The sequence below is a fragment of the Typopeltis vanoorti genome, chromosome 18, assembly GCF_054136105.1.
Source record: "Typopeltis vanoorti isolate ZY-2024b chromosome 18, IOZ_Tvanoo_1.0, whole genome shotgun sequence".
Lineage (NCBI taxonomy): Eukaryota > Metazoa > Arthropoda > Arachnida > Uropygi > Thelyphonidae > Typopeltis > Typopeltis vanoorti.
The window spans coordinates 27,760,729-27,785,585 of NC_143566.1; the positions used below are offsets into that span (position 1 = coordinate 27,760,729).

The following is a 24,857-nucleotide window of genomic DNA, read 5'->3' on the forward strand; positions in this document are numbered from 1 at the left end:
TGCATAGCCTTCATAACTCAGTTGGTATCAATCAACAAAGAAGTTTGTTTTGGAAAGACATGTTTCTAATCTTGCTAGAACTGCACATGAAGAACCTTTATATAGCTTTTAATCAAAAGGTGAGTTAGTTAGTTTTTCCTAAGTAGAACAATGTTTCTTTCTACGAGTTTACAGGTATGTATAGGATACCATGTGTCTGTAGTCTAGCCTACATGAGATCTTTTGACATACCAGAATTTAACTTTTCCAACAATTATGTATAGACTACAAAGAGATAGCTGACATGTGCATTACTGTAGTTATATTTAATTTGTGTGGGATTGTTTCTCTTCTAGCAGTTCATTTGTTTTAACACCAACTGCTTTCCTCATTTATCCCATTAAAAAGCTTTAAAGAAGCCACCAGATTATATGTGTTGGCAAAACTAGTTGGTTTTATTATTTTTCTAGTGTACCATCAATGACTAATAAAAATTTCCTACCAATATGTTTTTTAGCCATAAAGTTATAATTAATTAAAAAAACTGTTTAATAAAACATGATACTTTTTTTTAATGCTGTGTCAAAACAGAATTGCAGGAATTATATTTGCTGTTGTGTATAATGTCATTTCTCATTAGTTTCTTAATAGATTTATCTCCCTATTGGACAGGTCTTAGCAGTTTATGTCAACCAACTAAAATATGGATACAAAATGCACAGTACTGTTGAAATAACATGGACATAATCTACAATGGTTAATGTTTTCATCCTTTGTGGTTGGATTATTAACATTCTTACTTATAATTATCACTTTTAGCATTCCCTTCTGAAAATGCATTTTCAGAAAGGAATGCTAAAGTGCAAAATGTAAAAATAAGGAATTATATATATATATATTTTTTTTTTTTTAGGAACATAAATGTGTGCTGGATTCTTGTCGTTTTTTGCAGTCCGAAGGATATGAAGTTACTTACCTTAAAGTTGGAAAGTCTGGTCTACTTGATATTGATGTAAGCAGATAATTTTTTTCAACTTTGTAGCTCTTATTCAGTATGTAATGATAAGGAGGTGATCATGTTATATGCATATCCTTTCCATTCAGGAGGCAGTGATAAAATTATGTGAATGTTTGAAACTTCGAATATTTTCAAGATTACATCAGATATTAGATATTTAGTATAATATGTAGTGCAACACAAAACTTGAACATATAATATGATAAATATAGAAGGTAATAGATTAGTGAAATAAATAGCATTAGTTATGTACATGTATATTGAATTCATACCATATTTGTTATCTTAATGAATATGGTTTTTTAAAATCAACTCTGACAGTAATCACTGTCAGTAATTCTGTTAAGGAAATACAAGATTTTTTTTTGGGGGGGGGGGGGGTCCATTTAAATGCGTAAACACTTTAGGTGGAAGAACATGATTTTCATCATCCAGTGTGTGACCACTGCCCTGCTTATTGGAGGAGTATCCAGACTAGGTAAAAAAAAATAAAAAATTCTGAGCCCACTTGCCCAGAATCGAGTTATGAATTTAAAATCCAAACTCTTTCTAGTTATATAGATCTTATTATTTTGAATGTGCATGAAATTATCACTGATCACTCAACTAAACACATTCTGGAAACTAATAAAGAAAAACTAATAGCAAAATTTCGTAGATTGAAACATGAAAAGATTTAAAACAACCATCATGCAAATATAACCAGTTGGAATATCTCTTCCCCAGTGAGTGAATGTAAGAACAGCCACCTGCAAACAAGAGAGATGAGGAGTGACCACATTGACAGATTAAGTGATCACTTGGCATTGAACTGCCATGTGATCACCCTGTCCAGCTACACCCTAAATAACAGTAACTGTTGCTACTTAATAAAGGTGCTACTGCAAAGTTGACTACATAAACTTTGCAGTAGCACCCATACTGAAAGAGACATTAATTTCTCTAATATAGCTGATAAAATTCCTTTAGAAACCTGTAATATTTTGAAAAATACCAAAGCAGTTTGTAACAATCTCACCAAAACAGAACTAACAGCCATCAAATTATTAAAAACAAATAAACAGAGATCAACTTATCTTCATCAAATGAATGAATTAGTTTCTGACAGCAACATTTATCAACTTGTGAACCATAAACAACCAAGAGGATTAGAAGAAAACTGTCAAATTACTGTTACTTAAGTCTGTCACTCTTCTTGACCATCAGACATTGTTAAAAAGCTATTACCACATTACATGCTCCCCTGTCAACCTATCAACTTATCTTCATCAAATGAATGAATTAGTTTCTGACAGCAACATTTATCAACTTGTTAACTATAAACAACCAAGAGGATTAGAAGAAAACTGTCAAATTACTGTTACTTAAGTTTGTCACTCTTCTTGACCATCAGACATTGTTAAAAAGCTATTACCACATTACATGCTCCCCTAGATAATGTAATGGAATTGGCAGGCCATTTCAGCCCTTCTATATGAAAACATACACAACACTTCATAAATAAAATTAAAAACATAATGTTCTGCAAAGATGATTTATTAGTTTTGACATTTCTGCCCTTTTCACAAATGTCCCAATCAGTGAGATAATTCTTCTCTTGCTGACTAAATTTCTGCTCAGTATTATGGCTCTTTGCTCACATGCTACATTCCAGTTACTTTGTGTAACAAAATAATTTTTGCCTATAAAAAGAAGATAGAGCAATGGTCTTGTTATTATTTCCTCCAATTGAAATTTTATATGGAAGCTTTTGAGCAATATGCTGTAGATTCTTCTACTTTAAAAACTATATTTTGGCTTAGATATGCTGGTGATCTTTTTGTTATCTGGTCACCAAACTTTAAACACCTTCCTCCATCACCTAAACAAACAACAGGAATGCATACAGTTTAGCCATTAAAATTAAAATCTCAAACTCTTTCATTTTTGGATACATTTGTCACCTGTCTTCTCTCAGGCAGTCTATTCTTCACTGTTTACTGCAACTCCATGCCTACATACCAGCCAATACATACATACATGTTAATTCTTACCATCACCTTTCACAAAAACTTGGAGTTATTAAAACCCTAAAAAAATAGACTAATAACAATTTGCTCTGATGAGCAAGCTCTTAAGCATGAATTATAAATTATCAGCAATGTATATAAATAATGTCTATAGCAAAAATATCATCAATAAACTTCTTCACGAAAACCACACCTAAAAATGGAAATAATATTGATTACAGTGAAACCATAGCTAATCCATACATTAAAGCAATATCAGATAAAATAAATTTTTTATTTCGTATACAAACACAAGTGATACAGTAGTAAGTAAGTGATACAACATGATTTACAACAAATTAGGATACATTACAATGAGATCAGCTTAGATTTGGTAGGTGAATTATACAGGGAAATAATAATTAAATATGAAAAAAAGGAAACTATACATAACTTATATACAATAAATATGGTCAGATGTTCCTCCAGTATCTTGCACAAATAACTGCTCTTTCTGTGCAGGATATAAGGTCCTTTTTTGTGCAAGGTGATAGAAGAAAGGGACAAGAAAGAAGGTGTTCCATGGACTGGGTTGTCCCACACTCACAATTGTCTGGGCCAGTGAGGTAGTCCCATTTGATGAGGCTTTGTTTGCAGTCTGTTGAGGCTTTTCCAAATATTCCAGTCCAAGTGGACACCATGTGGAAGATGTTCAGCTATTGGAATACCAGTATTATTTTCAGGATATAGTGCAAACCATTTTTGAAGTCTTGTATCTGGGAGGTTTATAGGTGGTTCAACAGTTGCCAGGAAGCTATGTCAGGATCTTAGTCTTTGGGGCACTGCAGTCTGGCAGAATAGTGGGTGGCGTTCATCATTCGTTTGTCTGTTTCTTTCATCAGCTGAGAATGCAGATCTTCGAATTGAAGGGATGCAATACCAGCCAAAGTATACAGATCTTTTAGTGGTGTTGGTCTCAGGCATCCTGTAATTAAGTGGTAGCTTTCATTCAATGCTGAATCAAGTTTTTCAGCATGGCAGGATCTGCTGAATCTTCTGCTGAATACTGGGCAGCCATATTCAGCAGAAGAATAGCAAAGGGCCAAAGCAGAAGATCTTAGTGTGTTAGGGTCTGCACCCCATTTGGAAGAGGTAAGCTTTCGTGGTATGTTGTTTCTTGCATTCACTTTTGCCTTTGTTTTTTTTATGTGGGTTTTATATGAGAGGGTGCAATTGAGAGTCACACCGAGGTAGATTGGGTTCTAGGAATGTTCTATTTTAGATCCTTCCCAAGATATTTATAGCTTCCTGTTGGCTCCCTTATTGTTAAGGTGGAAAAGGCCAGTCTGGATTTTCAAGGGGTTTGGTTTTAGTTGATTGCTGGTATAGTATGTGGTTAGACTATAAGGCAAGTGATAGAGTAGTTTCAGTGGACTTGAAATTTTTTGATTGAGTAACTATGGCAAGGTCATCAGCATAGATAAAATTTCTTGTTCCTGGAAAGATGGGGAGATCATTGACGTAGATGTTGAAAAGTAATGGTGGTAACTCATTTCCCTGGGGAGGCCATTTTTTTTGGAGGTGGCAGCGGCCCTTCCTACCCCCCTCCCCAGGTCCATGTAAAACTGCCTGTTTTCCAAGAGTGACGATCAGGAGGACAAGGCGATATTCTCTAGTTATTCTGTATATAAAATAAATGGAAATGCTACACAATCTTAGTACTACCTTTAAACTCTCTGCAAAACTGAAAAACATATTCAACACTTCCAAGGATCCCCTTCTACACTTCCCCCCCCCCAAAAAAAAGATGCTAAGGCAATTGATGAGAAGTCATCAGCCTCTATATACAAGCAGCCTAGTCATGTAAAGACTTCATGCATAAACTTTGTTTGCTTACACTTGGATAGAGGATTAAGCCAGAATATAATTTTTTATCAAGTTTATAATTTTATCCCATTTATGGAATACACTTCTTGTTTTTACTTTTTAATCACTTTTCAGCTAGTTTATTACATTATTTTATTTTATTTCTTCAAACTTTTCAGGATTTAAAGAAGTCTATTCGACCAGACACTGTTCTTGTTTCTGTGATGGCTGTAAATAATGAAATAGGAGTAAAGCAGCCTATAAAAGAAATAGGTGAGTAAATTTAAGAATTAATTTGTCTGAATTAATTGATACGCTCATAAATGTTTTAAAATAAATTTCATATTATTATTTTGAGATTAAACAACATCAGAGGAAAATAAATAATTTATTGAAGTGATGAATATTTTGCTGGATTTCCACCCGGCATCTTCAGAGGATAAATTACAAATGTGGTAAACACACAACACTTAATTAAGTAATTGTAAGAACAATTTGAATTGTAACTGAAAAGGAATAATATCCTAACAAAGATATTTTCTAGGGGCAAGATAAAAATGAAGTTAATTCAGGAAAGTCAGGCTAAATGTGATCTTAGAATGATGGATTCAGATCTTTGGCAAATTAATGTAGCCATATTTGTTGAGGTTGGAGGAATGCTTTATAGCTGATGCTAATTCTAAAATTTTTCTTGGGCATATAACATCTTCTGTGTAGCACAGCTGTCTTCTTCCATTTAATCCTGTGTAAAGGAATGTCCAGAGCATGGTCTGCCAGTCCTGATTTGCCATGATCATGGACCAGATGGATGTTATCAGAACCTATGTGTTATTAGAAATCAGGATTGAACCATTCTCAAAAGAAAAAGCGTATAAATTATTTAAAAAAAAAGTTATATTTTGGCCTAAGGAAATTACCAAGAAACATAAACTTTACCATGTCAAACCTATTTGGATACATGGAGGTCCCAAAAAATTTACAAACCCACTATCCCCCACTCCCCCTTCATTCAGTAGTGGCAGTATATAAACAAACTTGCCAAACAACTAGCAAAATCACTCTATCCAATGAGCAATTTATCCATCTTTATCAAAAATCCAATCCTATGGATACTGAATGGATAAGAACAGGTTGGCAATTTCAGAATTGCCAACCAAATTGTATTCTTATTGGCTTAAACCATAATACAAAATTATGGTACAACATGACAAAATTCCATGCTGGCAGGGGCATCACAGTTAAACAAGACCCCCATTGTTTTCATCAGGGGAACTAAGGAAAAACAAAAAATAAGCTACTGGAACAAATCCCAACTCAATATCATCAGAGTTAAAAATTGGTACCATCAACATAAAAAGCATCATTCAAAGAGAAATCAAATTAGTAGAAGAATTGGATCAGTACCAAATCAACAGAATATGTGTTACCAAAGCAAAGAAGACAAAAACAGGTGAGATCTTTCTAAGCAATAAATACAAGATGTTACTTAAATATAAAAAGCCAATAGGCTTCATTTTGATGATATAAACATTATTTAAATTAAGGGGAATTAAATCCCACATTGTTTTAAAACCGAATAAGAAACTCAAGGATCAGAATCAAAAAGTTTCATACCGAATATAGTATAGTAAATTATAAAAGTATTGGCGACTACTAGCGTGAGCTAATGCACATAGTACAAGTACGTAGTACTCGGGCAACTCGTAGCAAAGGTGAAGAAAGTTCTGATCACTATTCTTAGTATTTTCCATAATATAAAACCCATCTCCTAGGAGATGTATGATGTTATACATTATGGTGGGAGGTCACTACCCAGACCGGTTTCAGTCATGTTCAATAATGTTTATATTGCCGAAATGAAGCCTATTGGCTCTTTATATTTAAGTAACTTGATGAGTGCACCTTTTTGAGAACTCGTGTAGCAGAGTATATAAGTTCTTTTCGCTATACCCTTGGTATTATTTTGATCTAGTTACTCACTGATGAAGCCTCAATAAAGGCTGAAACTGGTCTGGGTAGTGACCTCCCACCATAATGTATAACATCATACATCTCCTAGGAGATGGGTTTTACATTATGGAAAATACTAAGAATAGCGATCAGAACTTTCTCCACCTTTGCTACCAGTTGCCCGAGTTTGTACTACGTGCATTAGCTCACGCTAGTACTCGCTGATACTTTTATAGTTTACTATACTATATTCGGCATGAAACTCTTTGATTCCGATCCTTGAGTTTCTTATTCGGTTTTAAAACAATGTGAGATTTAATTCCCCTTAATTTAAATAATATTTATATTGCCGAAATGAAGCCTATTGGCTCTTTATATTTAAGTAACTTAATGGGTGCGCCTTTTTGACAACTCATATACAGGGTGTTCGGGATAAATTTGACAGTTTCGTAAGGAAAAAGAAAATCTCCTTTGTATCTATTAAATTTAATGAATTGACAAAAAAACATTACAGGCAGAGTTAATTACAATACTATCAACAAGATTTACTCAAAATAACCACCATTAGCATCGATCACAGCTTCAATTCTGCTTCGGAACCTCGAACAAGCTGATGCTACAGTCTCCCTGAGAAGGGCCGCAAAAACTGTTTTAATTTTATCCATTAACTGGGCTTTTGTATTACTGGAAGTGCGATTGGTGTCTTTTTCAACTGCGCCCCATACAAAATAATCCATGGGGTTAAGGTCTGGGGAGTTTGGAGGCCAAACATTTGGACTGGTGAAGTCGTAGAAATTTTCAGACAACCATTTTTGACTTTTCCCAGAGGTGTGGCAAGGGGCCGAATCCTGCTGCCATACATACGGCCTACCATTGGCTACCCTTGTTATCCAGGGCTTGACTACAGTTAGCAACTCCACGAACAAAGCCCGAATTCCAATGCCAGGGTTCTTCAACACCTGTTCCTGCAGATTTGCGAGGAATTCTGCTGTACGAACGCAATCAGATCGTCTGCTAGGGATCTTTCTTCTTGCTACATCCTCGTAGTCACCATTGCAAGTCTCTAGTTCATGCCTGATTGTTTTTACTGTATTCAGGGAGCATTGGGCAGCAGTCGTAATATCCTTATTTTGATGGCGGGCACGAATCATCATGATACAAGTTATTCTCTTCCATGATTCAGGTGGGTTCCAGCTATCCATCCTTTCTGACATCTTGTATATGAATGAAGAAGGGTCCAAACTTTTAAATGAAGAGAAGTGTGTGTTAATACATGTAACTTACGGAAAAATATAATTAATTATAAATATGTCAAATTTATCCCGAACACCCTGTAGCAGAGTATATAAGTTCTTTTCACTATACCCTTGGTATTATTTTGGTCTAGCTACTCACTGATGAAGCCTCAATAAAGGCTGAAAGAGACAAATGTAGGAAAGCTAAACACTGTGTAAAACTAGCTAAACAATAGTCATGGGAGGACTTTGGCAAGAACATAAAAAATAAATATCAAGAAGGTGGTAAGATATTCTGGAGGTTGTTGAAGAAGCTTAGAAATGGAGGAAAATTGCTGTAAAGGGAGTTAGAGATGATAAAGGTGACATGAAAACAGGAGAAAAAGATATCCTTGAAGTATGGAGTAATTATTTCTAAAAATTGCTAAATGAAACAAGCAGTGATAGCACAGTGGTAAAAAACACTCAATAGGCAGTCAGGAATGCATATCCATACTTGAAGTAGAAAAAGCCTTCAAAAGCCTGAAATGTGGAAAGGCAGCAGGAGTAGATGATATTCGATCAGAAATGCTGAAGTATGGTGGTATAAAAGTCTTACAGTGGCTGCACTGCATTGTTTAGAAGACCTGGATAGAGGAACGAATTCCTGATGATTGGAGTAGAGCTCTAATAGTACCCATACATAAAAAGGAAATAAAACTGAATGTGAAAATTACAGAGGTATTTCCCTACTGAGTGTTCCAGGCAAGATTTATGCCAGTATACATGAGAAACGGTTCAGAAGAATTGTGGAAGAAAAGCTTGGTGAAGAACAAGCTGGATTCAGGCCAAATAGAGGCTGTCAGGATCAGTTCACTTTACGACAAATAGTTGAGGAAGCATGGGAATATAACAAATATCTGAATTTAAGTTTTGTGGATGTGGAAAAGGCATATGACAAGATGCCAAGAGAGATGCTTTTCAATACGCTACAGTCATGTGGTGTCAATGGGGCATTATATCAAGCAATACTTAGTCTTTATTTGAGTTGCAAGTCAGCAGTTAGAATTGAAGGAAGTACAGGAAGATGGTTTAATGTTAAATCTTTGGTGAGACAAGGATGTACATTATCTCCTCTGTTATTCATTATCTATATGGATCACATTATGAAGGAAAGTGGTATTAAACATGATATCAAAATTGGAGATGTTAATGTCAGCTCTTTGCTTTATGCGGATGATGTTATACTTCGAAATAAATCCGCTACAAGTCTGCAAGATTCTCTGACTAAATTGAATAGCTGTTGTAATAGATATGGTATGAAGGTCAGCAATAAAAACACAAATACAATGAAAATAGGTAGAACTATTGAAAATGTCAACTGTGTTTTGAACGGAGAACCTGTAGAACAAGTAAAACATTTCAGCTACTTAGGCATGATTTTTAGTGAAGATGGTAAATTTAATATGGAAATAGAGAACAGAATCAACAAAACTGGTATGGTAGGAAGTCAATTGAATAAATTCATTTGGAATAAGAGAGAAATTAGTCAGAACACTAAGTTAGCTGCATTCATGACATTGTTCAAACCAGTTTTAACTTATGGATCTGAGAGCTGGGTCAGAAGTAAAACACTTGACCAAAGGCTAGAGACCGCAGATATGAGAGTTCTGAGAAAGATTAGAGGCATGAACAGATGGCAGTATCATATTAAAAACCAGGATATTAGAACTGAACATTATCAGCATCCAGGAATACGTTAGCAGAGCTAATCTCAGGTGGTATGGTTACTTAAACAGAATGGCCAAGGAAAGATAAGCAAAACAAGTGTTCTCTGCCAGGTTGGCAAGAAAACGACCCAGAGGAAGACCAAGATATATGTGGCTTGATACGGTACAAAGTGCCTTAGACGATAGAAATATAAGATCTGATAATGTTGGAGTCTTGACAAGTAACAGACTGATTTGGAGGAAAATTGTAGATAGGAAGTTAGTAATGATGTAAATTTTTACATCATTACTAACTTAATATAACTTAGTACTATCATATCCTGTGCTCCTTGAGGGTATATGTCAGGAATTTGATGATGAAAGTGATGATGAAGTTTTACAAAACCTTTTGTAAAAATTCTAAATCAGAAATTTAGAATTTTTTACCTTATAGATAGTCTTTCAAATATAAAATGTGCTGTTATCCAAGCAAATTTCATAACTTAAAAGGAATATTGTATATCATTATTATGTGACACCTCTAAGGAGTCCAAAGACTCATCGAGGGAAGGCACCTACTCCTCAGCTCTCTGTCTCCACTACTTAATCCACTAACTACAGCAAACTGCATGATCTACACCAATGCCATCTACTGCCCACCAGCACTTAGTATTTTCACAGACAATCACAAACATCCATGCTCACAGTGGGATTCAAACCCACAGCCTTTTGGCTGGAGAGCAAGATACACTAACCACTCGGCCTACCAGGCCAGCATATTGTGCAATAGAATTCACATTTTTAAGAGAGCAGTGTCAATTTATGCCAGCTGTATATCAGTGGGTTTCTGTCCAAGCTGATAATCACACCATCTGTATCTGTTACTTTTCCACTCTACCCAGGCTGACCAATGCTGATGAATGAAGGATGATTAACATATATGAATATTCATCATTTTTTTCTGTTTCCTTCCTCTTTGTAATTGGAGGTGACTAAGTTGATTGACTGCTGAAATTTTCAGGTTATTTTTGATTTTAATGGTACAGACTGCACATTATTTAGTTTATTATGAAAATTTCAGGTATATAATTTTAATTTAAGCTAACATAATATTTTGAAATTTAAACATTAATTGTGGATTCTCATTTTTTATAGTTTCATGCTCTTCTAGTTGTTTCTTTTGTTTCCCATTATTGTTTGCATTTGTACTTTTTCATGTTGTCATTTTATGCACTCTATGTATGATTCCTGCCAATCCTGTATTTTTTTTTTGAATGCACTTTTGCATTGAAAACAAAATGCAAATTTCCTTTCAGTTCCTTTGTTCTGTTTCCTGCAGTTTTCTCATGATTTCTTTGTTGTTTCCAGTGATTTCTTTGATTTCTTGCAATTTCCTTTTTTTTTCTCACTGATTTTTTATGTTTGTGATTTCTTTTGTTTTATTTCTTGCGATTTCTTTTGTTTCATGTATTGCAGTTCAGGAGGAGGGGTAATATTTTTATTCTACTGCAAAGCTTGCACTATAATAAACTATGTCTATCTCTGGTCCTTATGGGTTTGCTATAGTGATCATGTATTATATATTATGGAGTAGCAGAAAGAACATCTGACTCATCGTGTGGTCTAATAGCAGTGAGTACTAGAGGGTTAGCTTATTTTTTGTAACTACTTTTTTTTTTTACTTGTATTTTTTTTTTAAATTTTACTTACGAGTTGAATTGTAATGTTTCTTAAATTGTCTTGTTACTTTTACATGTAAAAATTTAGCTGGAAGGCTTAATCTAAAAATTGGAAGCATATCTCTATTTAACTAATTTTTTTTCTATTTATTTTTTGCTTGTGTTTTCAGGGTAACTTATGTTATTACATTTTTTTTATCTATTTAAGGTGAAATATGCAGAGCAAAGAAAGTATTCTTTCATACAGATGCAGCCCAGGCAGTAGGAAAGGTAGCTATGGATGTTAACAAAATGAATATTGACCTTATGTCCATAAGTGGACATAAAATTTATGGACCTAAAGGTAAACTATTAAATATACTGGCCTACAGTGTATACTAGGATAAGAAAAACAGTTTGCTAGAGTCTAAAAAATATCATATAATTGAATTGGTAGTATAGTATAGTATAGTAGCTAACAATCACAGAACATTGTCTTCTTTGTCCAGGTCTGGCTTGATGTTTTGAGACATCTGGATGCTTCTTCAATAGTTTTGGGTAAACCAAATGGAATTTTTCACCTCATTCTTGACCCATAGTGTTTGGACTTTACCAAGTCATTTTACTAGAACTTTTTTTAGCTGGGTGTTTAGGAGCTTGTTGAAGGTGGGTGGGAAGTCTTCTCAGCCACTGATTTGCAAACATAGGGTACTTGCTCTCCTTGGACAAGGAGAGCAAGTACCCTAAGAAATGGCTCTCATCTGAGAATATGACCTCCTTCCACTTCTCAACAGTCCAATCTACACTTTTGCCCACTGGAGCTTCTTTTTCTGCATAGCCTTCATCAACAGTTGTTTCTTTTTTGGTCTGTGGGTGGTCCTCCCTGCTTCCAACAATCTTCGACGGACTGTCATGTCAGAAACATTAATCCCACTAGCTGCCAAATCTCTATTTAAGTTTACAGCAGACAATCTTGGATTCATTTTGCTTTTCCTAACTAGTAAATAATCTTGAGTAAGTGTAGTTTTCCCTTTTCTTTCAGGAGAAAAGTACCTGTCTCCATAAACCTCTTAAAAATCACATTAACAGTACCCAAACAAACACCACACTCATTGGCAATTTGTATTATAACTACACAAAATGAATAAAACACTATGAATGTCAACTTCTTTACATTATTAAAAATGCCCAATATTTTATTATATTATTATTATTACATAACACCTCGGGAGTCCAAAGACTCATTGAGGGAGGGCACCTACTCTACAACTCTCCGTCTCCACCAAATGCAACTACCTTCATCATCTACACCAACACCATCTACTGCCGACCACCACCACTAGTATTTTCACAGACAATCGCAAACATCCATGCCCAATGCGGGATTCGAACCCGCATCCTTTTGGCTGGAGAGCAGATGTACTTACCACTTGGCCAACTAGGCCCACCCTAGACTATTTAAACACTCAGCAGTCAACCAAAATTATTGTGAGCTGAAACAAAAACCAAACCAAAAACTTCATGAAAATTCGGCTTGTTAGGATTAATTTGTTTGCTGCTGTACTTCTAATGTTGAAAATGTCCATTTGTAAATATAAATTAAAAAGATTAAAATGTTGCATAAAAATTTTAAAAAATCCTTATTAAAATTAATTTTATTTTTAAATTAATATTATGAATATAATTTAATTTTTATTGCAACAGTTACCATCTTTGATATTCACCCATATAAATTCCACCTCTCTTTCAAAAAAGAAATAATTTGATATTTGATTGCATGTGGTGAATGTGATCAAGTGGTTGGACACTTGTGATCCTAGAACATGAGTTAAGTCTTTACATTCAGGATTTGTCCATCATAAATAATAGGCTTCAATCAGACAAGGAAAGATAAAACATGCATGCATACAACATTGCATTACATGCAGCTTTTTAAAGCTGTATGTAAAGAGAACGAATTTGTGAAGAATACCAAGAATTATATAAAATGAAAAGTGAGGGGCAAAGCCCACAAGGAAAACCACAACAAAGATTGAGAGACCAGATAAGAGAAGATTTAGAAAAAATAAACTTCAGCTGTAACAGATTCATGAAGAAAGTGCAAAAAAATGTAGAATTTTGATCTGCCTTAGCTGGCATTTTCTGTTAGAACAGTTGATGAAGACACACATGAAACTAGCTTATACCATAAGCTAGTTTCACGTCACATCCACCAAACTTAACTAAAGTTACAACAGTCTTTCTGGAAATTGCAAGGTCATTGCTTCTACTCGTGGAGTGAGTTTGAAGAAGCCCTTTCCAGCAACTCCACAGCTGTGATAACTCTTGCCATAAAGCATCTGTCTAATAATCCAGCAGCTGTTTTGTTCTTGGGTATTATCTGTCTTCTTTGAGAAGATGCCTTTGTGATTATCATGTTGCACCATTCTAGTTAACAAGCTTAGGTGTTGGATTAATGTTATTCATAACTTATTTTAATTTTAATGGTATTACAAAACCAAACAAAAATAAGTTATAAAAGGATGTTTATTAACTGGCCATATTTTTAGAGCAAAACATGTCAAAAATTACACATGACAGTGAGTAAGTAAAACAATTCCAGTTTTAATGGACAAAAGATCTCAAGTCCTAATTTGGTGCTCTCTAACACTGAATAAAAGAAGTATTACAGTTGAGTAGGAATCGATGTTAAGATGACAGTCTCCCAAATTTTTGGCAGATTAATGCACCCATACTTAAGGTTAGGAGAATGCTTCATAGCCATTGTTGACTCTAAAAATAATCTTTCTGACTTGTAACTACTTAAATGAGGGGGGGGGGGTCTGGAAGGTTCTGATAAATACCTATAACAAAAATGATATTAAAGCAACTGATATAACCACAAGAAAGAACATATCTTTTATATATATGATATATATATTATGTGTGTATATATATATAAGAAAACATAAAATTAATTAATTTTTGTTCTAAGTGTTTATCAGAACTTTCCATATCCCTCATATATAACACATTGGTTATATAACACACATATATAATCATTAGTATGGCCAGTTCTGACTTGCAGTAATAATGGTGGCATATGTATTTCTTATGTTCTCAAAGATTAACAGATGTTAACAGATCTTCCTGTCTGTCCATAGTAGGCCAAGTCACAGGGAACTTTGTACACTCCAGGACATGCTAGAGGATTGTGGCAAGTTAGGAGGACTGGCAGACCACTTTCGACACTTCTTAACACAGGATTGGATGGAAAAAAAAAACAGTTGGCTATATAGAAGTTTTTACAGATCAGAAAGACTATATTTTAGAGTGAGCAATGGCTATGAAGCAGTCTTCTAACCTTAACAAGTATGACTGCATTAATCTCTCGCGATGAGCGCACTATGGTTTGGCGCATTGTTATGATGGATGATCCACTTGTCAGGCCACAATTCAGGTCTTTTTCTCCAAACAGAATCTTGTAATGTTTTCAGCACCTCTAAATCCCTTTGTGATCAACCAGGATTTTATGAACTCTTTTATTTTACCTAAAACATTTATGTATTATGTGCAATGAAGTTTACGTACAATTTATAATTTTTTATAACTTTATACTATGTATTTGTTTCATAGTTTATATGTTTTCTTAACATACATGAATTACCTGAATTAAATAAAAATATATTTTTGTTGGATATATCATTGTTTATATAATCTTTAAAAAAAACGATTTCAGAACCTAACACTACTTTTTCTATGCGATCTGAGTCTCGCATCATGCGATTTATATAACGCGGCATTTTTGTGGAACTTAAACAAGTCATATTTAAGGTGCTAGTACTAACAAACACAGGGACGTGTGATCAGCATACAGATACACCTGCTCTGCCAATTGAATGTTGAAAATACACACTACTCAGCGATGTAAAAAGGATGCTGCATCCAAAACCTGATATCCATCGGCTGTGGAATTTCATCTCATCTTTGTATACATTATCAACACCTTAGTGGATTCAAAACAAATATTTCAAGTTGAATTATGATTTGTGTAATAATATCATTGCCTTTCTAATTGATAAAAAAATTGGTTTCTTTGATTTCATGTCCTTTGTCTTCTGCACATCAAATAAGTGCTGTTCTTCCTATTGCCTTGTTCTTAATGGTTTTTTCTTCTGATATTTTCTTCTTCTTGTTATTAGATGTTATTATTATAACATCTGACAGAGTCCAAGGATGCTTCTGAAAGGACACTCCACAACACATACCCAACTATCTACATTACATAATCCACCATCTATGCACCTACATAAATCACCATTCACATACTCTGCCACCTTCCACTCACAAATACATTACATAATCCACACACACTATGTCATTAATATTTTTATCTGTTACTTGCATGTTTTCTCTGGCCAGTTTGCCTGTATGAGAATGAAAAACTGAAGTTACCAGGAGAAAAAACTCTACTACCTCGATAGGATTCCTCACATTCTGTAAAAGAATGTGAAGAATTTTTATATGGACTGTTCAATAGAAAGAGTTAACTAGTCTCGTATTGAGGTGTCAGGGCTTTACTTTTGAAAATTCGGTCTCCTTCCCTCTCAAAAAACGTATGACTTAGCTAGAGCAGCGCTTCCCAAACTGTGGGCCGTGGACCCCTTGGGGGGCCGTAGGTTTTGTTGAGGGGGGCCGTGAAATAACGAAAACGAAAACAAATTTAAAATGTTTTAAGACTAAGTAGATTTTTTTTTTTATTTTAAAAGAAACGTATTTAACTTGTTGTTGTTGAAGAAGCTTAGGAATGGAGGAAAGAGTGCTGTAAAAGGAATTAGAGATGATAAAGGTGACATGAAAACAGGAGAAAAAGATATCCTTGAAGTATGGAGTAATTACTTTGAAAAACTGCTAAATGAAACAAGCAGTGATCACAGCACAGTGATAAAAAACACTGACCAGGCATGCAGTCAGGAATACATATCCATACTTGAAGTAGAAAAAGCCATCAAAGGCTTGAAATGTGGAAAGGCAGCAGGAGTAGATGATATTTGACCAGAAATGCTGAAGTATGGTGGTATAAAAGTCTTACAGTGGCTGCACTGCATATTTCAGAAAGCCTGGACAGAGGGATGAATTCCCGATGATTGGAGTAGAGCTCTCATAGTATCCATATACACAAAGGGAAATAAAACTGAATGTGAGAATTACAGAGGTATTTCCCTACTGAGTGTTCCTGGCAAGATCTATGCCAGTATACTTGAGAAACGGTTGAGAAGAATTGTGGAAGAAAAGCTTGGTGAAGAACAAGCTGGATTCAGGCCAAATAGAGGCTGTCAGGATCAGATCTTCACTTTACGACAAATAGTCGAGAAAGCATGGGAATATAACAAAGATCTGTATTTAAGTTTTGTCGATTTGGAAAAGGCATATGACAAGGTGCCAAGAGAGAAGCTATTCAATATGCTGCAGTTATATGGTGTCAATGGGGCATTATATCAAGCAATACTTAGTCTTTATTTGAGTTGCAAGTCAGCAGTTAGAATTGAAGGAAGTACAGGAAGATGGTTTAGTGTTAAATCTGGCGTGAGACAAGGATGTACATTATCCACTCTGTTATTCATTATCTATATGGATCACATTATGAAGGAAAGTGGTATTAAACCTGATATCAAAATTGGAGATGTTAATGTCAGCTCTTTGCTTTATGTGGATGATGTTATACTTCTAAATAAATCCGCTACACGTCTGCAAGATTCTCTGACTAAATTGAATAGCTGTTGTAATAGATATGGTATGAAGGTCAGCAATAAAAAGACAAAGACAATGAAAATAGGCAGAATCATTGAAAATGTCAACTGTGTTGTGAATGGAGAACCTGTGGAACAAGTAAAACATTTCAGCTACTTAGGCACAATTTTTACTGAAGATGGTAAATTAAATATAGAAATAGACAACAGAATCAGCAAAGCTGGTATGGTGGGAAGTCAATTGAATAAATTCATATGGAATAAGAGAGAAATTAGTCGGAACACTAAATTAGCTGTATACAAGACAGTGTTCAAACCAGTTTTAACTTATGGATCTGAGAGCTGGGTCAGAAGTAAAACACTTGACCAAAGACTAGAGACCGCAGATATGAGAGTCCTGAGAAAGATTAGAGGTGTGAACAGATGGCATCAATGGCAATATCATATTAAAAATGAGGATATTAGGAAAGAACTTGACATTGTCAGCATCCAGGAATGCATTAGCAGAGCTAATCTCAGGTGGTATGGTCACTTAAATAGAATGGGAGAGGAAAGATTAGCAAAACAAGTGTTCTCTGCCAGGTTGGCAGGAAAACGACCCAGAGGAAGACCAAGATATAGGTGGATTGATACGGTACAAAGTGCCTTAGACGATAGAAATATAAGATCTGATAATGTTGGAGTCTTGACAAGTAACAGACTGATTTGGAGGAAAATTGGATAGGAAGTTAGTAATGATGTAATTTTTTCATGTAGTACTGTCATATCCTGTACACCCCTTGAGGGTACATAGCAGGAATTTGATGATGATGATGATGTATTTAACTTTTATTATTTATTATTTCTTTTTTGTTATTTTTTATATTTTAATTGGGAAATTCACACATTGGAGTTGGTTCACAAACTTTGCTTCTTGCGTATTTCGGCGCTTAATGAATATTAGTAAATACTGCTTATTCATATGTTTTCATTTCATTTGTATTTACTTCGAATGCTCTCCAGGGAAGCTCCAAATCTTCCTGTCCCTTTCATCACGCGCTCGTAATCAAGGGCTGTTGATATTGACTTTATATACATATCAAAACTCGTTTTATATTATCACTGTCTGTTTTCTGTTACCAATAAAAGTTTCGCATATACTTCACTCATGAAAAAAAGCTTAAACAAGTTCATGTGGGGAGATAGTAACTTGCTTGCAGTGGTAAACAACACGCCCTCCTTAACAGCCACTATACTGCAGAGGCAACGAAAACAAGTACTTTTATTATGCCAGTGAATAAGATATGAGGAGTCTGTGTAATGTATTTCTCAACAAATAGTGCAATTAGAGACAACTGGGATAAAAACACACTAATTAATGAATCACATGTCCCCTCATACAGAAACTATGCTGTATAGACTGAAACAAAACCATATGTTGCATGGGCAAACACAGTATCTAACAAAAACTATTGTTATTAATTAGATGTGAGTTCGATTTCCCAAGGCAGCAATAAAATTCAACCAAGCGTGTTAAAATTCGTAAAAGTGTTAAAACTAAGTAATATATATATATATAATGAATGTTATGGCAGTTTCACATATGGAATTCGGTTGAAGAGAGTTAGCATTTCAACTCAATTGTCAGCTATGCTTTTATCTTTCGTTTGCGCGATCTTTTGTTAATACCACACCAATCATATGCATGTTTTAATAACCTGCCTTTGCTGTCTGTTTCGCGTTAGGCTTAATTGCCGTAAAGGGAGAAAAGTCACAAAAGAGAAAAATGTTCATGGTATAGGGATTCCCTTATTCAGGCAATATTCACTAATTTCATGTTATCAGTCTGTGGTGTGCCAGTATCGGTAAGTGGTGATATTATTTGATCTATTCTACGTTAAAAAATTTAACCCTGAGATGGATAAATGGCTGATTAAAAAAAAAAAAAAAATCCCGCGAACAATCAGAAGAAGCAGAAACAGACTCAAAAAAAAGGACAGTATTTCATATTTTACCAGAACAGCCCACATTGTCTTCAGAACCAAATGGTAAGAGGCAAAAAATGTAATATATGCATTTGATTTTTGCAATATTCGCTGTGTATGTTTTGTATTGAATATAAATACAATATATATTATAATAATATATCTCTCTATTACGATTTTTTTTCGAGGTGGGGGACCGTGAAATATTTTAATTTTTGCAAAGGTGGCCCTGACATCCAGAAGTTTGGGAAGCACTGAGCTAGAGGATATATACATATTGACTATAAAGAGGATTTACGATTTTCATTATTTGCCAATAAATCAGGGTAACAAAAGAGCAAAGTTTACTTGATTGTACTTGTGTAACACAAGTGCACTTGAATTTACTATGAAGATAAATGGGTTATTAAATATTAGTCATGGAAGCAATTAGGTGAATAATTAGTAAGACACATTACCATTTATTCTGCATTTTTAGATGATTAATTGCTGATGTGACACCACTCTGCATATTAATGGTCTGATGTAGTATTGAAATTGAAATCATGTTTAGTTTCCAGAGCAGGACTCCTTGCTTATTTAATCCTAGGCCCATCCACAGAACCATTATGTTCCAGTCTTTTAGGAATGAGATTTTTGTAATAAAATAAAAAATTTTAAATTAGGCTTGCTTTCACTCTCACGACATTTATTTTCAGAATAAAACAGATGATACTGAAATACTGTATCTATAAGACATTGTTGTGGAACCATTCATTTAGAACATTGTCCAAAAATTCTTTAAAGAATGATATAGACTTAAGGCTACAAAAACTTAGAAGTAATCTAGCACTGAGTGGATACCACTCTTCTAGTAATTTGAAAGGGTCATAAAAACTTCAGGAAAGTCTTGATGAACTTACTTTATAAAAATAGGCATGTTCTGTGCCAATTTGAATAATTTAATTTGAATATTAAATCTTAAATAATGATTTAAGATCATCAATAATGAAAATTACTGTTTATCAAGTAACTTAGAATTGCTCAGCTGGTGTAAATGCAGAGTTTACTCTTTTCAGGTTGTGAGCTTGAATCCAATCTGTTTACTTCTCCACATAACCCCACCATGCTTCTTAATGGAGACATGAAGTGGTAAATAGTGTTCTTGTCCCATGATTTGTACATAATAACAATGTCTTATAGGTTCAGACCTTTCATAGGTTCCTGTATAGTAGAAAATTAACAAATTACATCCCATTCTTTTGACGCTTTTACAAAGTTGTTTGTAGAGAACACTGTATCTTTCACTGCATAGATGGCTTCACCACAACCATAGTGTTCAATTCTTCAGTTTAAGTTATTTCACTTGAAAAGTATATTTTTGACAATCCCATCCATAAAAGTTAGATTCATAACCTTGGCAGCATAGTGATTTCACACCAGAAAATAAAAATCATCTGCTTCCTAATGACAAATATCCATGCCACAGTGGGATTTGAATATGAATCTTGTAGCAGGTACAGAGACACTACCCACTCTTTCAATCATACTTGCCTGATTGGCTGAACAGATAACAAATATTGACATCATATCACATCAGTGAAACATGAACTCACATGCTATAATAATCTCCTGGAAAGTCCCAAATCTCCATAGCATCAATGTCATTTTAAAGAAAATTTGATAAACCTTTGTAATAAATTACAAAGCTGACACTATATTTTTTTGGTTTGCATGAGTTAATGAGTTAAATGTTGTGAGAGTCAACTGTCCTGTCAGATATCATCTCCATCCATCAAGGATGCTTTCTATTATGGATCTCCGTACATTTCTGTCTCGAGCTGCTTTCTGCATAGTTCAGGCCTAGCCAGTTCTTTATGTTTTTGAACCATGCATGTCACTGTCTTCTTTCTTTTGCTTGTCTTCAGTTCTTTTCTCTAATAAATCTTTATGAAAACATTTACATCATACAATATGGCCCATAAATGATATTTTGCTTTTTTGTGTGTTCTTTATTAAATCCATTTTGGTACTCACACATCAAAACTTCTTTATTTCTCTTCTTCTTTTTCTGGACCCATGAAATTGTTAATATTCTTTACAGTATGAGCTGAAAACAAAAACCACATGAATTTAATTAACAGAGCAATACCATCTAACAGAAGCATCTCCAAAGCATCAGTCCTGCTGTCATCCTTATTATTGTCTATGTTTTCTGCCCAATTGAGAAAAGTAGAACAAATAAAGTATTTAATGATTCTTAATCTAGTTCTTTTGCTTATTTCTCTTGATTATAGTATGTTCTTCATTCTGTTAAAGGTTGATTTTGTAATTTCTGTTTCTTCTTCTAATCTCTTTTGTATTTTGCATTTTCATTTTATGCTCAAGTTTTTCCACTGTTCACTTTTGTTTGCTGATCTTAAACATGGTCTGTGTTCAAGAGTTTATGAGTGTTGCATATCTGCAGTTTGATTTTGCATATTATACTACTCTAAATTCTTTTAAATGCTTTTAGCAATAAAATAAAATTAACTGGATTTTATTATGGTGGTAAATTTATAAAGATAATGAAACAGACTTTCATTATCTTTATATATTTAAATCTAGAAGAAGCCACAAGTATTAGTTGCCACTAATACTTGTTGCTTTTTCTGGGTTTAAAACTACATATAAATAAATGCTGTATTGTAGTAACCATTACAATGTGAGCTGAAAACAAAATCCACATGAATTAATTAACAGAGCAATGCCATCTAACAGGAAATTTCCCTAATTGGAAGATTTTCTGCAACCCATTACAAGAAATCTTCCCTACTTCCCCCTCACCATAGACTAGTTAGAGATTACCTTATAGTTGAGGGAGACTTGGCTACTTTGACTTTGAACCCTTACTATTAGTTATAATATTCAACATTAGCAAATTCCTGACATGTACTCAAAGGAGTGTACAGGATATTATTATGATAATACTACATGGAAAAATTAGATCATTGCTAACTTCCTATCAACAATTTTCCTCCAAATTAATCTGTTATCTGTCAAGACTCCAATGTTATTAAATCTTATATTTCTGTCTTCTGAGGCACTTTTCACTGTTTCAATCCATCTATATCTTGATCTTCCTCTGAGTCTTTTTTCCTGCCATCCTGACAAAGAACTGACACCACTATTCAGAGGAAGCAAACCTTTCCTCTCTCATTCTGTGTAAGTAATCATATTGCCTGAGATTAGCTCTGCTAACAATGTCAAGTTCTTTCTTAATATCCTAATTTTTAATATGATATTACCATGATGACATCTCTTGACTCCCCTAATCTTTCTCAAAACTCTCATATCTGTGGTCTCCAGTCTCTGAGCAAATGTTTTATTTCTAACCCAGCTCTCTGATTCTGATTTAATTTTTACTCAGAAACCAGTGGCCTTCATTCATTCTTCACCATTTTCAAAATCATCATTCAGATAAGAGAAGAAATTTGTATCAAGAGTGTATACATATATGAAAAACCTAATTCATTATTGCATTGACAAATTGAGTTCTTAATTCATATACAAATTTCATCTACCAGTGTATATAGATATTTTTCATATGCTTCTGCTGTAGCATTCACATAATGATTAATCAAAACTGTAACAAGTGATATGTGGGTGTTGGTAGGGGATAATGGATGTGTTATATTAAAAATATAGAATACTGTAAGATCCTTCCCTTGCAATTTGGATCTATTTGAAAAAGCTAATTCTAACACTGCATCTGAAATATATCGTTTCAGAATATTATTATTATTCAGGCCTCCATGGAGTCAAAAGACTCATTGTGGGAGGTCCTTTCTAAGAGAAGCTACATGGGTATCCTCAGTAAGACTATTGTTAAAGGGAGTAAAAAAATCATCACTCATCTTTCCATAGAATCAACTGACAATTCAGTTCTTGTCCATAAATGAAATCAAATTTATATATTAAAAAAAACTGCAGTATTTTCCTGTTGTGCACATAACAGGAAGACACTACAGAAGTCGAAGTATGTATTCCAGATTTTTAATAATATTTTTAAAAGATTAACTTTTATTTTTGCCTATTATAATAGTTTAGAATACATTCTTTAGGTGTTGGAGCACTGTATGTTAGAAGAAGGCCTCGAGTAAGACTTGTTCCACTCCAAAGTGGAGGCGGTCAGGAAAGAGGATTGCGTAGTGGAACTGTTCCTACTCCATTAGTTGTTGGTATTGGTGAAGCCTGCGAAATTGCACAGAAAGAAATGGCTGTAAGTAGCACATCAAAAAATTTGGTTTATTTATTTGTTTTTCTTTCCCATTATTTCTAGTAATATGAACTGCTCACCCAAATGAAGTAGATATAAACTACATTATAATATTCACAATTATGTATGCTGCATTATTTTCTGTTCTGAACATTGCTGAATTTAAAACCTAAAGTATTTCAATGCTGTGCATGAATTGAAGGAAAGGAGGAAACATTTATTAACATTTTTATTCTAGTATCAGTCTTCACACCCAGAGACATAAATCAGTCTGGTGAACAGCATTAATTCTGCAAATTACTAAATTTTCGTCACTATGACTTTCTAATAACACTTTTATAAGAAGAGGCAGGGAGGAAATATAGATGAATATAGCAGCCACAATCTGAAACTAACTCAATGATGTAGGGGGTAGAGAGGATGGTCAAACCGATGTATATAACATAAGGATTTCTTATGCCACATATAGGTTAGCTTGTGTATATTCACTTTCATTGATTAACTAAGGACAAAAACATATTAAAATTGCTGAAATATATAAAAGCTCAATGTATTTTTTTTTTATTCAAAGCAGGATTTTGCAAAGTTTCTTGGTCCCGTACTAATACTTAATATTTTGGTTACATACAAGTAGAATGGCATCACCTATAAAAAAATAAGTATTGCAAGAATTGTTTGTAAAATTGGTCATATTTAAAGTAATTTGTGAAATTATTAGTCTTATTAGAGAGAAAGAGGAATATCTGTAGGAGATAATTTTGTGTTTTCCAATAAGGTTTGGTCATTTACAAGCAGGCTGTGGACAATGTCTAAGGTTACTTTTTTTTGCCAATATGGAAACAAAATTCTTATTCCCTCTCTACTGATTGGTATCTCTTATTGTGGTAAATATGTGGATGATGTCCTATATTATCAGTAATGCAGATGCCATACAACAGTCAGTTTGTTCTTTCAATACCTCCAGCCCCAGATTAAAATTCTCCATTGAATACAAAGAAAATTAAACCATAAGCTTCTTGAATTTGACCCTCATTAGATTTGATTATCACATCAGTAATAAAGTATACCACAAACTCATAAACATTGGAATTTATTTGCATTTCACCTCCTATTATTCTTACTATATCAAAAAATCTGTTGTAACATAAATGAATTGTAACACAATTCATTAACACCTACAAATACTCATTTTCATTTACTGCTTTATTTACAAATACTACTAAATTAGCTGTATACAAGACAGTGTTCAAACCAGTTTTAACTTATGGATCTGAGAGCTGGGTCAGAAGTAAAACACTTGACCAAAGACTAGAGACCGCAGATATGAGAGTCCTGAGAAAGATTAGAGGCGTGAACAGATGGCATCGATGGCAATATCATATTAAAAATGAGGATATTAGGAAAGAACTTGACATTGTCAGCATCCAGGAATGCGTTAGCAGAGCTAATCTCAGGTGGTATGGTCACTTAAATAGAATGGGAGAGGAAAGATTAGCCAAACAAGTGTTCTCTGCCAGGTTGGCAGGAAAACGACCCAGAGGAAGA

At 34.1% G+C, this 24,857-nt stretch overlaps 1 protein-coding gene across 3 annotated transcripts in view; it reads left to right on the forward strand.

The window, feature by feature from the left end:
- The window catches only part of Nfs1 (Nfs1 cysteine desulfurase), a 161,081-nt gene that overhangs the window by 86,635 nt on the left and 49,589 nt on the right, over positions 1-24,857 (forward strand). For all 3 annotated transcript variants that reach the window (XM_090408057.1, XM_090408058.1, XM_090408059.1), the window contains exons 6-9: positions 893-991; positions 5,031-5,124; positions 11,612-11,746; positions 23,158-23,315. In XM_090408057.1, the coding sequence (XP_090264183.1) occupies positions 893-991; positions 5,031-5,124; positions 11,612-11,746; positions 23,158-23,315 (486 nt within the window). The remainder of the gene's footprint in view (positions 1-892; positions 992-5,030; positions 5,125-11,611; positions 11,747-23,157; positions 23,316-24,857) is intronic.